General features: G+C 37.5%; 1 protein-coding gene across 1 annotated transcript in view; it reads right to left on the reverse strand.

Moving 5' to 3' along the window:
• Positions 1-7,038: 7,038 nt before the first annotated feature.
• The window catches only part of CLASP2 (cytoplasmic linker associated protein 2), a gene marked incomplete at its 5' end in the record, with an annotated part of 58,680 nt that continues 47,929 nt past the window's right edge, over positions 7,039-17,789 (reverse strand). Inside the window, 5 exons of the mRNA XM_029086674.1 lie at positions 7,039-7,702; positions 8,667-8,783; positions 9,902-10,108; positions 11,855-11,983; positions 12,815-13,008. Coding sequence (XP_028942507.1) covers positions 7,616-7,702; positions 8,667-8,783; positions 9,902-10,108; positions 11,855-11,983; positions 12,815-13,008 — 734 coding nt within the window. The remainder of the gene's footprint in view (positions 7,703-8,666; positions 8,784-9,901; positions 10,109-11,854; positions 11,984-12,814; positions 13,009-17,789) is intronic.

The following is a 17,789-nucleotide window of genomic DNA, read 5'->3' on the forward strand; positions in this document are numbered from 1 at the left end:
CATAAAGCTCATCCAGTTCCAACCCCCCTGCCATCAGCAGGGACACCTTCCACTAGACCAGGTTGCTCAAAGCCTCACCCACCCCGGCCTTGACCACATCCAGGGAGGAGCAGCCACAGCTTCTCTGGGCAACCTGGGACACTGTCTGACCACCCTCACAGTGAAGAACTTCTCCCTAATATCTAATCTAAACCTGTCCTTTTTCAGCTTAAACCCATTTCCCCTTGTTCTGTCATTAACTGCCCTTTTGAAAAGTCCCTCCCCAGCTTTCTTGTAGCCCTTTCAGGTACTGGGAGGCCGCTATAAGGTCTCCCTGGAACCTTCTCTTTTCCAGGCTGAACAGCCCCAACTCTCTCAGCCTGTCCTCATAGGAGAGGAAAGAACATGGAAAAACTAAATCAGTTACCATGTAAGACATGGTAAATTCAGTAAATATTCTGAAAAACATTATTTAAATGAAATTTTTGCTGTCTAGTGATGATTTTTAGTTTTGCTTAAAATGTTAGTCAGTTTAAAATTGTCAGGTTCATACGTATTCACAAGCAATCCTTACATACTTCAGCCCCAAACCAGAGCACGCAGGAGAATATAGCGCTATTTTGATGTGTCCTATTTGGTCTTTGGGCTCTTTTGGTTGTGTAAAAGTTGCTGCCAAAGGCAGGGTAACTTTGGAATGAAAACACCTGTCAAACCAGACTCCGGTGACCCTGTTCACCTAAATCCACAGAATCACAGAATGTTGGGGATTGGAAGGGACCTCAAAAGATCATCCAGTCCAATCCCCCTGCCAGAGCAGGAACCTAAATGAGATCACACAGGAAGGTGTCCAGGCGGGTCTTGAATGTCTCCAGAGAAGGAGACTCCACAACCTCCCTGGGCAGCCTGTCCCAGGGCTCTGTCACCCTCACTGTAAAGAAGTTTCTTCTCAAGTTTAAGCGGAACCTCCTGTGTTCCAGCTCACACCCATTGCTCCTTGTCCTACCATTGGGCATCACTGAGAAGAGCCTGGCTCCATCCTCATGACATTCGCCCTTAACATATTTATAAACATTAATGAGGTCTCCCCTCAGTCTCCTCTTCTCCAAGCTAAAGAGACCCAGCTCCCTCAGCCTTTCCTCACAAGGGAGATGCTCCGCTCCCGTAGTCATCTTGGTGGCTCTGTGCTGGACTCTCTCAAACAGCGAGGTATTCGTGTCAAGGTGATACTCGGTCCTTGAATGGGCTGTGAATCCATCATACATGTATGTGAAAGGAACTGAAACACACTTCTAGCCCTTCCTTGGGTGCACTTTTGAATACACAACCTGTCTCCTATATACATGGGCAGCGGGACTGTATTCATTGCCACTACCATAATGAACTTAAACACTGACAGGTAACAACCAGAGCAAGAAAAACGTTAGCATGTAATCCATCACTGCACTGACTTGCCGTTCTCACCACACATCTCCTGACACACTGAGTTGACCAAGCCCAGCCCTATTGCTGTCTGGTCATCTGAAGGTGGCAGTAAGTAGGCACTCACTGCTGACAGCCAGTCTGCAAACAGCAAAACACTGTGTCTGTTTTGTGCAGTCAAGGATAAGCAGCAATGCCAATGCCCACATAGTCTCCGTGTCCACCTGCCACCTTTATTCTGGATTCTTGTATGGTTTTAGACATCCTAATCTGGGTCTGCTTAATGCTGAAGCACTGTAAGGACTGCTGTAGTACCAGTCCTTCCTCTGTGATTCTGATCCCAGAGTGGTGCTGGAGGACCAGTCTGAGATTGTTCCCCAATGGGATTTGCCTGGAAGAGGTTAAGGGAGCTCCCACAGGGTTGTCTGTTAGCTCTGCTGTGGAGAGAGATGACTAGATGGTGAGGGAATAAACTAACCAGTCTAGTTGACTTTTGAGAATGTCTGTCTACTGCCTAACTTCAATCTACATGTTTGTTTTTAGCGGTATAAATCTTCTTTGGACAGACAGGCACTACCTGTGAATCCAGCTTGACATATAGTTACCAAAACTGACTCCAGTACTGATTTGTATGAGTTTACAGAGGTCCAAAGGTTTGCACTGGGGGACAACAGCACGATCTAGGACAGGAAGAACAATAAAAATGTAAAATTCATAGAACTTTGATGCCCAAGATAAAGTTTAGTTACCTTTCTACCTCCTGCCAATGGTAATAAGTCTGGATATCATACAATTAATATGCAAGTATGTTATTTTTTTCCACTGAAGAAAGATATTTTCCATGTTTTGCTATCCACCATTATTTCCAATCTTACTTCTTCAAAATATGCTTCTTTAGGATCATTTGTATCTACCTAAAATACATCAAGAGTTACAGTATTTTTAGATTTGACAGAAATCATTCAGTATTCAAAACTGCTTGCAAAATATAATTTCAAAGTTTCCAAGAGTTACTGTTCAACAGCAACTTACAAACATACCTGTGATTCTGCCTGAGCAGAAATGACCTATTTGCAAACTTCCCTCAGTAAGGAACTTCTCAGTAAACATGGTCATTATCCTACAATGCCACCAGCAAATGAAGAAACTGCTTTAACTGGGATAATCCAAGCTGCACAGCTTAGGGACCCTGAGGTCTTAAAATATACTTAAATATACAAACGTATACACAACAGAGAAGAAGAAAAAAAAGGAAGTTAAATATGGCTTTTTTTCACTTGCCAGACTATCATAATTCATTTCTCAAACTTCCCATGTGCTAATTTTGTCTGGGATAGAGTTAAATTTCTTCATAGTAGCCAGTACGGGGCTGTTTTTTGGATCTGTGCTGGAAACAGCATTGATAACACAGGGATGTTTCAGTTATTGCTGAGCAGAGCTTACACAGAGTCAAGGCCTTTTCTGCTCCTCACACCACCCCACCAGTGAGGAGGCTGGGGGTGCACAAGGAGTTGGGAGGGGACACAGTGGGACAGCTGACCCCAACTGACCAGAGGGATATTCCACACCATATGACGTCATGCTCAGCATATAAAGCTGGGGGGGAAAGTAAGGGGGCCATGTTTGGAGTGGCCTTTGCCTTCCCAAGTAACCGTTGCACATGGTGGAGCCTGGCTTTCCTGGGGATGGCTGAACACCTGCCTGCCCATGGGAAGCGGTGAATGAATTTGTTATTTTCCTTCATTTGTGTGCGTGGCTTTTGCTTTATTTTATAAATTGGCTTTATCTCAACTCATGAGTTTTCTCACTTTTACTCTTCTGAGTCTCTCCCTTGTCTCACTGCAGGGGGACTGAGCGGGTAGCTCTGTGGTGCTTAGCTGCCAGCTGGTGTTAAACCAAGACACCAGATTACTGAAAATCTTCTGTGTTTTAACAAAAAAAGAAAAAAATAATCTGTTCAAGAAAACATAATGTACAAAGCAAATATTTAAAGTATACGCTTCTAAAGAGCTGGATGACTTAATTATAAAATGTAAGGGGAAAATGTAAGAAGTTTTCTTTAGAGAATGCAATATGAATATTGCTTTTCATCTTACCTGGAAGTAGCCTGCATCTGCAAAACTGATCAGTTTACTGTTTTAATTGGGTGAAAACATCAATTTTCTTTCTGCAGATAATCCTCCCGCTCCCAAACTGCCCCTTTATCCCCATCACATTTATGTTTATTGTGTTCTATGTTTGTGTTTACTAAGTCCCAATCTGACCCAGTGAAAGTTACTACAACCAGCCGAACCACTCTCACTACTCTATCACAGGGAGTAACTGTAGCCATAACTCAACAAATTTTTTCATCAAGATTATTTTCTCTTTTATGACTGTTTTCAAGGAGACAATGTCATATTCAGAATTTGAATCCTTTTGCTGAAAATTAAAACTGTGAGCAGCTCAGGCCTGTGCTCTGAACAGGCTCTTTACATGGGTATGTTTGTGAATTTACTCAGATGTTTAAAAATTCAAAGAAACTACTAAGAATATGTAAGTGTCTCAGGATACAAGTGTTTGTTCTTTTTGCTCTAAGACTCAAGACCACAAATAATAAACACAATTCAATCTGTTCCAACCTTTATCTTCAAAAACAAGCAAGCAACCAAACTCAGGAAAATTTACATGATCAGCTCTCCTTTCAATTTACATTTGCTATCCCAACTTCCTTGCTAAGACTTCAGTTGAACATAAAATGTTACTCAAAATTCTTTAAAGCAAACGAAATCCAAGTCAGAGACATCCAAGACATACATTCCTCTCTTGATTCTGCATGTAGCTTTCTTCCCTTCTTCCTCTTATATTAAGCCCAAACCCAACCTTGACGAATTACATTTCAAATGATTGCAATGACCTGTCTTTACAGAATATTAGAAAGAACATGAAGAAACCCTTTCTGCAACAACAGCAACTTATAACAATCCTAATTTTTTTCCAGATCTTTATATGCTAATCCATTAGAGAAACCACCTCCAGCAGGAACATGACTAATCATTGCTCGAATTTAACTGAGCTAATGTCTATTTATAACATAGGAACAAGGCAAAAAGCAATGCAGTGAATCTGATAACTGGCTGCAGAGGAAATAATTTTGTTGCAAATTCTTACATTCTGATGGCTCCATGCAATATAAACAGATTCTATCCACTATAGCAGCCTCATCTTTGTCAGAAACAGAACTAGTCATATCACAAGTAAAATAGTCATTTAAATATACTGCATTTAGATTTTTAATACATGGGATATCCACACTTAAAACATTTAAAGATGGCTTAGAAGCAAAACTGAGGGACAAACTCTGTGTAAATATCTTCCTCCTCCTCTACCTGGAGCAAAAATTTTCAGTCATATAGGGGATAAAAACATTTCTTTCTTACCAACTTTTGTTTACACATAAAAAAATTAGGTTCATCCAGAATATATACTGTATGTTTCAATAACTTATTTTTTCAGTATGAAACAGCATCTTCAAAAAGATGACAAACAACAGTCATCTTGAAATGATCCTCTGAAAATAAATATTACCTGTAGAAAATATAGGAACAACACATGGAACTTTCAAGCTTAGAATTTGTGCAATTTTTTTTAAGTGACTTTTTTGTATAATCAAAATGTAAACTACAAGATTATAGACTGAAAAACTATTTTTGGAATATTAAAAAAAAATGCAAACAGTGTATAATATACAAAGAAATGAAATAGTAAACAAGAAGCTTGCCTAGATGAAGGAAACTGGGTGTTCATAAAGATTCTATTCAATTTCCAAAAAACATTTTTGTCTAGCATACCTATATTCACAGCATGTTCTCAAATGCCAAGTCAGATTTAGTAACAAGAGTATATAAAGAAACATCATTTGGACACACAAAACATTAAGGTAATTTTTTTTTTGTAACCAACGTTGTTATCAATCACATTTATAATTTTTCTTATAGCACGTGATCAAATAAAACAGAAAACCAGAATGTATACATTGCTAATTTTTTAAGTAATGTTATGTACATTTTATTGCCAGTATATGCACAATGGTAAGCATAGAACTATAAATACACAATGGAATTAAACAGTAGAAAACAACAAGGATGTTACAGGGAACAAAGGAAAGAAAGAGGAGACACTATTTTCTTGATGTAGCTGCTAAAAGGGGCTAGCGACGAGTTGCCACAGTTGTGGTTTGAAATCTTTACATATATTCCTACAGCTTTTCCTCCAAATAAATCTCTGCAATGGCATTGCTTCTTTAACAACCACATCTTAGCTCTCTCTATTGCATTCACTTCAAACTAAAGTGAAAACAACCTTTCATGTAACTACAATCACCTGACTTCATTTTTATTCAGTTTTGCTTTTTAGGGTTCATAGCAAGTAAAGTGTATAAGTAGTTTCTTATGATATTCCACTGCAATGTTGAAGAACAGGGTTTTGAATACACATTAAGTGATAATTTTGAAGGAAAAAAAAACCCAACAATAATAATTTCTGTAAATAGTTCTTCCACCAGGTGCTATATGCAGCAGCTCAGTCAAAAATGAGTCACCCTGAAGAGGTAGAGAGAATTTTAGCCTAGCACAGATCATCATCCTTGGCACCACTATTTTCTCTCTTATCAGGATACACTTCCTACAACTAGACAACATCAAAGGGGAAAAAAAAAAAAAGTCAGGGGAAAAAAAAAAGTTCCACTATTCCTGGGAAGGGCACTGTTTCATCCCAGTTCTCAGTTAATTAGCTTGCTGCTTATGTCCAAGACCAAAGACCGAAAAAAAAAGAAAAAAAAAAAAAAAAAGAAAAAGAAAAGACAACTTTTAGGGACACATTTACTTGATCTTTGTTCTCTTTCCATTATCAAGTTCATAAATACAAAGAACCATTATTCACAATAAACTAACTCTTTCAAGAAAATGGAAAAACAAACCCTGGAAACATTTCCACACCTTAATCCAGATGGGTCTTGAGGATGCTATTCAAGAAAACCATGCAAATAATTTGGTGCAGCTTTCCCAACTCATCCAAAATATATATACTTTTTTTTTTTTTTAAATTAAAAGGTGGCAAGATCCATAGCATTTGTGACTATTCCCCCTCCCTCCCCACTTAAATTCAATGCAGAAAATCTTGGTGCTTTTAAGAAGGTAACGAATAAATAGTTTTCTGCACTGTTGTCATAAAATCCCATGTGAGTTACAATACAAGACTACTTGTTCCAGCAATTAGGTTGAGAGGAAACATTCTAGTGATAAAGATAAATACATACTGAGCATGCTTGGGCAGAGCACTCCATTCTGAAGCATCCTGCTTGAAGAACGAAAGGTGACAAGGATGGTTCACGTCCATCAAGTGACCATTAACTCTGCTGCTCAAAAGCAGACTGCCACACTATCACCAGGTCGGCACTGCTGCCCTGAAAGGGCTGTCTTCCACATTAAGAGGTACTGGTTGTACCAGTCCTCTACTGCGCACACTAAATTCTTATTTATGCAACAAACATACAACCAATGAACAATATCACTTTTACAGAACTGGATCGATCCAGTTTTGGTTTGTGGTTTGTGTTTTGGTTTTTTTTTGTTTTTTTTTATAGGCCTATTTCTCAATCTCCAGAATATCCCAAACAAGCTGTAAATAAGATGATGAACCACCAACACAGTGAAGGAGTCTCACTGCAGTTCAGACTAGTTCAGCCTTGTTTCACGTCACTTCTTGTTTCTAGCGAAGGACGTGATCCTCAAACAAAACAGCAATAAAAAAGTAATGTTATCTGCAGCTGAATAAAAGCAACAGAATTTATATTTTAACTTCTGAAGCTTAAAGCATACCTTTTTAATTAGCATTAAAAAAATCTTTAATACAATAACACTGGCAAAAGTTAATGGGAAGACACAGAGGACTGAACAGGCTAACTGATGGATTATATTGTTTTTAAATTTTATTCTGCTTTGATCAGCTGATGTTAATACTGTTTTTTCTTGGATTTGGAATAATTCTATTGCAACAGTCACATGCAGGCTGAGGACAGCCATTGGTTAAAGGAGGAAAAAAAAAAGAAAAATAAAAAAACAAAACAAAACAAAACAAAACAAGAAAAAAGTTCCAGAAGTTGTATGTAAGAATTTCCTTTCACTGAAGAGGGCCTTGCCCTTGCTTTAGGAGACCTGGTTAATTCTTGCCAGCTTCATTAGCTTTGTCCAGACATATCTGCTGTTGTATCCCCTGGTCCAGAGCCTGTCTGTGCACGTTTGATGTAAAGGTTCAATAATTTCATCTGCAAATTTAAGCCAGAAATTCACTTTGTTTAGTATTTGCAAACTGTACAGAATACAGAAATAGTACAACAAAGGAGACATTATATCATATGTTCTTTTCCCCAAAAGCAAAATTATATTTTACACAGTTGATTCAAAGGTAACAACATACTTGTTAATAAAAACGTCAAATAGCAAAATTTGTCACAAGGAAAACTGCTCAAGCTTCTTTAAGGATGTAAAGAGGAGAATGATCTAAGGTAGGTAGATTAAGACAAACGGAGTATTTTCCTCAAATTACAATGCTGTTCTAAATAAAGTAGCTTTTTTTTTCCTTGATGTTGAGGTTTTAAGCCTCTAGTTAAAGAGCTGTTGATGCCGATACTTACTAAAGCTTCCAATACTGTCTAGAATCACATTCAACACAATCAGTGCCAGAGAATATTTTTAAGATATAACTAATTCAAAGGTAGACAAAATTAATGGTCGTGTTTTATTCACAAGAACAAGGAGATTCAAAATTAACATACATCTGTTTGCACGCAAAAAACTGCATGTAAAAGATGTCAATAAAATCACAAATATCCTGAACAGACTGATTACTATTATTATCATTTCAAATGAGAGGTACTGAAAGGACTGATGAAGGCGAAATAACACAGAGGCAGAATAAATAAAACTGTTCTATTTATTACTACTACTGGGGATACAACCAGTAACTAAATCCATTCAACAGCAGTAATAAACAAAATTTAGTATTTATCTTAATGCTAAAGTTCACACACTTTCATAAAGAAAGATCTATGGATTTTCAGTTTTGAATATTTTATGACTAAGATATATTAATCCTCAGAGAGTTTCAGTAGCCCTGCTGTTCTCATTCAAGTATATACTTCATGAAACTTTCTGGCAATTGCAACCAAAATGGAAATGCATACATGCAATTACAAAAGCAGATTTCTTTAAATGGTATCTTTTACTTACTTTACTGCCAGTGAGTTGACTGAGATGTGGTTTTAGTTCGTCACCTATTACTGCATGAATGGCTACAAGGCAGAAAACACATGCCTTACGAACGCTGCTCTCTGAATTATCATAACCCTAGAAAGCAATAAAATCAACATTAATACCTTATCAGTTAATGATTAAAAGCCTCAGAAAGCTATTTCCTTGTTTACTATAATAAATACATTGAAGTCTACAGTAAATTAATGCTAGTGTAGCCCAATGAAGCATTACAACCAAAAAAAAACCCAAACATGCAAATACAGAACATGCACTTAAAAAGCAGGCTGCTTATTAATCACCATTGATAATCATTTTCCAGACTGAAATTAAAACCCACACAATCCTGTTCATAAGTTACACCGAAAACAGAGCTGCTGTCATGCAACAGGGGAGTATAGGAGAGAAAGTGTTCTGTATTATACAGATATTTACTTAAAGCAGGAGACCACTCAATTTAGAGCTTCCTCACTCTGAAAGAAGTATTCTCTTAACAGCTAAAGATTCTTCACTTAATCCACATCTCGTTCCTTAATGAGTTTTTGGTTTTTTGCCACTTTGCTAGTACCTCATGCCCGGCTGTCTCACTCCCACCCCCTTCTCTGCCCCCACTTTCCTGCAGATGTATGATCAGATCACAACCAAAGACAGAAATCTGCAGAACACAGCTGTCAAACTCTGAAGAGTCTTTATCCATCACATGCAAATTAATGTATCTTGGCTCTTGATAAGGTGGGAAAAAGAAACCTCCAATATCTTTGTTTTATTAAACTTTCCCCAATCAACTGCTTCTTTCCTCTTGCCCACCCCCTAAACCCCAAGTGATAAACCCTACAATTATACACAAATGCAACATGGACAATTTCGGACCAAATGATTGCAACTTGGAAAAAGATAAAGACAACAAGCTATTTTATAATTAAAAGTATCTACTAAGCTTAACTATAACCAGTACTTTATATCCTACTGAGATTTCCTGTGAGTCCTAAGCAAAATTATAATTTAGCAACTTGCCAATCAAAGAGTTTGTTCCCACTACCTGAGTCATTTTGGGTCAAAGCAATTATCATGCACATAAAATCCTTCATGATAGACAAGTGCTATTATTTTTAAAAAGGCTTTGCAATTCTTATATGTACAGTTTCTCTTGGTTGGTTGGTTTTGGTTGTTTGTTTGGGTTTTTTTTCTTCTTCTTTTCTTTCTTCTCTCCTTACCTGTATTAGACCTGGCACAATCTCTGGTAAAAGCTGCGTAAGGGTTTCTTTAGATACTCTTTCTATGACTTTCGTCTGCATTTTGATTGCAGCCAGATTAATGGGGTAATCTGCAGTTTGGATAATTGGACAAAGAACTTTGATGCATTGATCTGGGCTAATGGAAGTGGCCAGCATGGAAGCAGCTTCTTCAGCAGATCTCACCACCTATTGAAAGAGTAAGTAAGAGACATGGAAAAATGATTTACAAGAGACTGTTACTATGGTCTGTTATCTGATGGCAATGGTCTTCAGCAGAAAATTGTAGAACTTTATGTAGAATTTATGCATATTGTAGAAATCTGTGAATGAAGAGCCCTTTGAAATACTGTTCACAAGATTCCAGTTGTTGGACATACTTTCCTAAAAGCAAGACTCTTCCCAATATTCTGTGGCTAATCTATCAGCAACATGCATACCAGTTTTTCAAATCTGCTTGTTGAATCAGATCTGAAATTTCTCTATTCTGCAATACCCTCCAGCTACATATTGAAATATCACCACCTTTGTAAATCAGTAATTTCTTGTGTTGTCATTTGTTATTGCTTCTTGGGTCAGTGATCACTGATGAGACATGTTTGCACATTCATCTCAAAACCACGTTTAATTACATGCCTACTTTGCTACTTCTAAAAGTCAATCTAGCTGTTTTTCCTCCCCTTTAAGTCTGAAGGAAACTACGACAAGAGAGTACTTAAAGCCTGAAGAATACACAGAACAAGAGTAATCAGGCAGGAAGTCAATAGGTACAGAAGCTCAGGATACAACATAGGCACAACAGAGAAAATTCACATTGGATCTTCGTATTAGTGCAGTTGTGGTGCCTGCCATCTAGCAAGACAAACTACTGTACAAAATCAGTGATCTGGATATCAATGATGTATAAAAACCTCCATAACTGTTCCTCTCCATCCTTGTCCCCTTTACTCTCTCACTCATTTACATGAAACCAAGAGGGAGAAAAAGCACAGTAACAGAGAAGGAAAGATGGGGACAAGACACTGTAATAAATACAGTATATGAAACAAATCAAGAGGGTGCAGGGAAAAAAGAAATGAGTATCAGATGAGTGACAGAAGTCAGTGGAATGAGAGGTACTGCAGTCAAACTTCAAAACCTGGAAGACCACACTAAGTTCCACATAAAGTGCCCTTCCATGGAGAGGGCAGGAGGATATATAATTTAATAATAAATCTGGATTCCTTCCATAGCATCAGTGACACTGATGTAAACGGTTTAATATTGGGGTGGTTACTGTATATGTGTTTCTTTCATCCACATGTATTATCCTTTATTGTGTATCACTAATACTTCTGAGCAAGGTTACAGTTACCCTTCTACTTCTGAATCCCCTCACTCTTCTCAGCCACAACCAACTCCTCCTTTTGATAACATTCTCCCCTAACAACATTCAAAGCCCTGCTCTCTAATGGTGCAGAGCTGGCTAAAAATGGAAAAGGTTGACAATTCCTTGCCATGTTCAGTCCCATCTCTCAACCACGAACCTTAATGAAATCTAAAAGCTTGTTGTAGAGTTCCAGGACACCTATATCTGGAGCTCTTAAGGATGTATAAAAGGATGTCATACAAGGAAGATATCATACATTAAGATGTCATACAAGGAAAAAATTCCCTTCAGTTACTCCCTGGAGAGCTGCAATGACACATTGTCGGTTACTATGTCCTCTTGGACAAGGCAATTGTTATTCAGGCTGATATTAAGCATTTGAGAACTTATAAAGCTGCAGTTATTTTTTTCTTGCATACCCATGTTAGCAAATCAAGCTGAATGCTTGGTTATTAAATTACTTCCTCAGTAAGATCTGGCTAATTTCTCAAACATTTTTTGGACAGTTGTTTCGTTTTGTAGTAATTTGTCATAATCTCAAACAAATAGAATAACTGATTACTAACCTCCTTATGATGATCCTTATGTGCTTCTAATGTCTTCATGATTGTGAGCTCTGCATAATTCTTAAATCTTGCTGGCTGGTTTCTTAGAATTTCTCTTAGAACTTTCAATGCCAAAGCTCTAATTGCATGCTAAAGATTTAATATTACAATAAATGAGTTATGTACCTCTAAACAGACATACATTTGTTCAGCAGCTGGATGAGTCTTTGGTAATGGAAAAATATCAGATTATGCTCTATGCATATATACAGTATGAATCTAGTGTTAACAAATAAAGCTAGGAAAAAAATCTTCAGTTTCTCATTCTTCTCAATCTCTCTGTTTGCAGGTAATTCAGGTGCCATACCATAAACATGTTGTTAACGTAATCAAGTTATCTAGGTTATCCAGAAGTTAAGTTGCAAACAACTTAACTCTTCACAAGTGCTGCTAAAACCTTTAGGATCATATAATGCAAACATATTTTTCAAAAATTTTTTACTTGTTTTTTTTTTTTTTTTTTTTTTAATCAAAGCAAATATTGTATTTCTGATCCTCAGTAATCTCAAAAACATGGCCCTTGTACAGAACAGTTATACAGAACTCAGTCTCTTTACAGTAAGTATTACTGTATTTCAGAAATATGCTTAAATGCTTTGCCACACATGATGTTTTGACATGCTAGATTCCATCAGGGGCTATTAACGGATGAGCTTTGAATGTCAGGGAAAAACGTTTCATTTAATGTTTTGTGTGAGAATCAACAAATAAGAGCATTTGAGAAGGTAAGTATTACTGATGCCCTTTTCACCACCAGGGCATTCAGACTTCACGACATTTCTGTATTTCCACATTTTTTTTAGTTTTTTTTCAAGAGTAACTGGAATTTGTGCCCCTCCTACAACCCATACAAATTTCAAAGATACTGAAAGTAAACAATGTGCTTTGTTAACATTTTTAATTGGATTCATCTAAATTTACCTCTTTATCTCCAAGTGTTTCAAGCAGCAAAAGCAGTATTGTTTTGAAGTGCTCATCCCAAACACCGAAAGACTCTTCTTGAGTTAACTTCATGAGCTCATACAGGGCAGCCTTTCTTTCCTCAACTCTCTCATTATGGTTTGATAACTCTTTCAGTAACTCTGCAACCAGATCAGAATGGTCCATGGGAGGTTCTGTCAAAAAGTAATACAGAAACACCGTTCTCAGACCACTGCAAATAAAGATTAACACCTGCTGTACAACTGAACAATATTTTCTAGGATGGCCAGCTGGCTTTCTAGCATGCTTTTACTTTTTTCCCCAAATGTGTCTGCAAAAATTGCAATTTGACTACTACATTTTCAGTGCAGCCAACACTGCTGAACAAGCTTACAATCACCAAAACAACCCTACAATGATATTGAAAAACAAAACCAAAATCAAACCCCAAACCCCTGTGAGCTAGTTTCCTGGAAGAGTTTTTGTGCTTGCAATACCCAAAGTGATAAGTACTTCTGCATCCTTTTAAATCTGATCTATACATTAAGTGCCACCTTTCCCATATGACCCTTCCTTCTGTTAGTATTACAGAATTGTTTAAGACTTTTTAAAGCCACAGCAACATCTAGGCTTTTAACACAAACAGGGTGAAAAAAAAAATGCACAAGAATGGCGCTTGATACAAAATAGCTGAAATAGAAGCAAACCAAGTCGGTTAGTCCCACAGAGATTCCTGATAGCAGTCATTATGAGATGGCTCTGGATTTTAATTTTCATTAGAGAAGATTCCACGATGATAGAAAAACACATTAGTAACACGACCCATTTTTGTAAACACTGGACTGCGAACAGAGAGATATGCAAACAGTCAAGAAACTTAAAAATGGTCTCCATGAAAATTAAATATCAAGTTATTGCATCTATTCACTCAAGACTCATTGAGCCTTTAAGAAAGAAAAGCATATAGTTCCATCTTTGCACTGAGATTTTGGATAAATTAACAGAGAGACTTTTTTTCTGGAAAAAGGTTGAAAGTATTGGCATAAAATGCAAATCTTCCTGCATTGTGTATTTCCTAAAATTATTCCATTTATTAACAGATAAACTACATTATCCAGAACAAATTTATTAGGTCATATACTGAGAAACCACAGCCCTTGAACATCCTGTATTACTGTATTCGATGCTGTAACTTAGGAATGCTGTACAAAGCACCTGTACAAAGAAACAAGTAAAAGCTGAATACCCACTTACCAAGTATCTTAAAATAACACATCAGTTACCTTAAAAATCACAGGCTTTGTACCTAACATTCCTATTTGTATTCTGTTTTGCATGAATAATCAGGAGCATGAGCACCTGAAAGCGGAAACTTTCTTCTGCAAACGCTTCTACTGCCTCTGTATTAATACACACTCTGCAGACTTTCTAAATGGATCATTAACAGACTGAAATTGCACTAGGGAATTCATTAATTAGTACAGATGAGCAGAACAGACAATCACTTTTACAGAAGCAAGGTCATTACTTTTGTTACCAGAACTACTACACTTGTTCTACCAGACTGTGAGGATTAGAGCTACAGTAAATCCTATTTTGGGGAATGCATATTGCCACGTAATTAGCAAAACTACCCATATTTGTTTGAATAAAGTTATTTTCACTGTGAAAGTATCAGAATGGAAGAAGTGGCAACTTGAACATATAGAGGGAAGGAGTAAAGAGAGGAGAAGGTAGCAGCCATATCCATGCAGGAATAATGGGAAGAAAGAAGCTCCATCAGTGGAGGAAATAGCTGGAATTCCTGAAAAACATTAAGACAACCAACAGTGATGTGCCTTCACAGCCTGTATCTTCCATTCCTCTGTATGACTCAGCATCCAGTGTTTCATTTCCAAACATTCTTCAGATAAGAATGGAGAAGCATCAAATAAGTCATATTTAAAGTCTACTCTCAAAATTTCTTTTTCAGAAAGAAAACAAACGAGGGGGAGCAGATGCAAGTCCTTCATTTGAATGAATTAAAATATGCATTAGAGATATAAATACATGATGAAGAACAGCTCTTCTCAAGCCAGTCAAATATACAGTGTAGGGGTTAAAAGGAAACACGTACCTATGTCCTGAATTCCTACTGTCACCCACAGCATCTTAACACAGAAACCACACAAACATGGTGGCCAAAAATGCCAACAAAGTGGGTGCAAAACTTAATGAATCATTTGCAGGGTGACTGGATTATAAACAGCTTTCTAATAATCCAGGAGGGCAGGAGTGATGTCCCTGTTCAGGTCTGTGCAAAGCCTGGTTCTGTTTCATGCTTTTGATAATGATAGCAAAGAAATACAGAAACCACTTATAAAATCTGCAGATGACATCAATTTAAGAGCAGTTACAAACATTCTGGAGAACAGGATAAAAATTAGAAGTTATCATGATAAATCAGAGGAATGGTCTGAAAGAAAAAAAGATGGCAAGGCACAGAAGCAGAAATCTTAAGCCCATATACAAAGTGGGAGGTAAAAAGGAAGATGTTTAGAAAACAAATCCATGGAAGTAAACTGAAATAAGCAAGCTTCTCTGAAGAGGAACACTGTTTTTCAACCAGAGACTGAGGACTAAGGAGTCTGGAAGTGACTTAGAAAACCAGGTTTTCCTATGCTTTGGATAAAGAGCATCTCCCCTTTGGGGGGGAAGTGCTACTGGTTGGAAGATTTAGGCTGTTACTCTGGAAACCTTTTTACTCTAAGAGAGGCAAAGCACTCAAATGGCCATGTTGGGGTACACTATGGCATCTCCTCCCCTGGAAATTTTCCACTGTTAGATGTGCAGAATACACCTTCATGCCTCTGTGCTTTTGACAGGACTATATAAGCAGCTAAGGTTTTCCTATCTAGCCCTTTATTTCTGCATCTTTCTCCAAGTAACACATGAGAGGATAGCTGGGAGTCTTGTAAAAACAGGACTTTGTCATTAATGGGCAGCAATTCTGCTGAGTTTCTGAAAATTAAAATCTAACATCCAACAAGCACTTCAGATTTATGGGAAAAGCATGCAATTCCTAATTTAGGGATTGCTTGTAGGCACAAAGTGTTCTGCAGGGTGTACCTTTTCTCATGCAGACTTTTTCAAGTTACCTTAGATGAAATTCCAAAAGTAACGAAGGACAGAATGCACATAGTATAACTGAAATCTAAGGGTGAACACAGGAATGAATGCAAGTACTTTTTTAAGATCCATTAAAAAGCAGATCTAAATAATGCATTGCATTATTCCTCTAGCTAGGACAAACTAATACTGGATGGGGATGCTTCACTCCAGCTAGTCATTATTTTTGACAAAACCAGAACATGCTGGCCATATCAAGAAATATGTTGTCAGAAGGTATAAAGAGGCTTATCCCATGTAACAACAGGATTCCTCTAACACAGAATCTCGATCACGAACTGGCTCTGTATGTGGATGACAAAGGTATTTCATTGTTGATGTTTACATTACATGATTTGTAAAAATTTGCTTTCCCTTCAATACTTTTCAGAGGACAGTATTTGGCCACATGCCTCTTCACTAAACAGATGAGAAAAAGAGAAATGCACCTTATGAGTTTGTTTTTAATTTAATGTAAGCTTAAAGCCAACTTAGAGAATAGCTGAATAAAACACTATGCCAGAAAATAGCTTTGTTTTTCAACAGTTCCTATAAACGCATCTTTGCTGGATGACAGAAGCAAAACAGACAGAAGGGAGAAAATTCATTTGTCCCTCACTATTAATAAATCTGTTTAAAAACTTATTTTAATCTATAACTGAGTATGAAATATCAACAATAATGAATACCAGACTATGAAAACCACCCACCTACTACTTTTTAAAATAACGATAATAGTGATAATTTGTAACCTTCCCAACATTTAGATATAAAAAAATACCCAAAGATATACTGAGAAATATTAAAAGGAAGCTCTAGAAGCCTACAAAACAACAGCCCAAGTTCCTAGATTTACGTGGGCTAAATGAACCAACCACCTTCCTGGCAAAAGCTGGTTGTTTAGTTTGGTTTTTTTTTTGTTTTTTTTTTAAGAATGTTTAGTCAATAGAAAACACCAATGTCATGTTTCAAACACAAACATCTTACTAACAAAATACTTAATCTTTCACCTAATTCCCAAACTGGTTTCATCCAGTTTTACTCCCTTGCTGTAAATATTTTTTCCTCCCCACCCCCTGCGACTTTAAATTTCAATCATAAAGCGATCTGGTAAGTAATTTATATTGACAATACTGCTACAGGATGTGCTACCAGAAGTACACAATATAGTTCTGTTTCCATCTCATTTTTACCCTTAATCTCTACAAATACCGAGTAATCCAAGGGTGTCACTCAAAAGGATCACTAACAAAGAAACTAGTTTGAAATACGGCATTTCAAATGCTGTCCAGAGTCCAGCACAGAGCCACCAAGAATATTAAGGGAGTGGAACATCTCCCTTGTGAGGAAAGGCTGAGGGAGCTGGGTCTCTTTAGCTTGGGGAAGAGGAGACTGAGGGGAGACCTCATTAATGTTTATAAATATGTTAAGGGCGAATGTCATGAGGATGGAGCCAGGCTCTTCTCAGTGATGCCCAGTGGTAGGACAAGGGGCAATGGGTGTGAGCTGGAACACAGGAGGTTCTGCTTACACTTGAGAAGAAACTTCTTTACAGTGAGGGTGACAGAGCACTGGAACAGGCTGCCCAGGGAGGTTGTGGAGTCTCCTCCTCTGGAGATATTCAAGACCCGTCTGGACGCCTTCCTGTGTGATCTCATTTAGGTTCCTGCTCCGGCAGGGGGATTGGACTGGATGATCTTTTGAGGTCCCTTCCAATCCCCAACATTCTGTGATTCTGTGATTTGTAAAAACCTCTCAAAGAAGCAGCACTGCTGATACATATAATGCTCATAATAAATTCAGAAACTGAACTAAAAGATGGAAAATC

Source organism: Antrostomus carolinensis, unplaced genomic scaffold (genome assembly GCF_000700745.2).
Source record: "Antrostomus carolinensis isolate BGI_N321 unplaced genomic scaffold, ASM70074v2 scaffold51588, whole genome shotgun sequence".
NCBI lineage: Eukaryota > Metazoa > Chordata > Aves > Caprimulgiformes > Caprimulgidae > Antrostomus > Antrostomus carolinensis.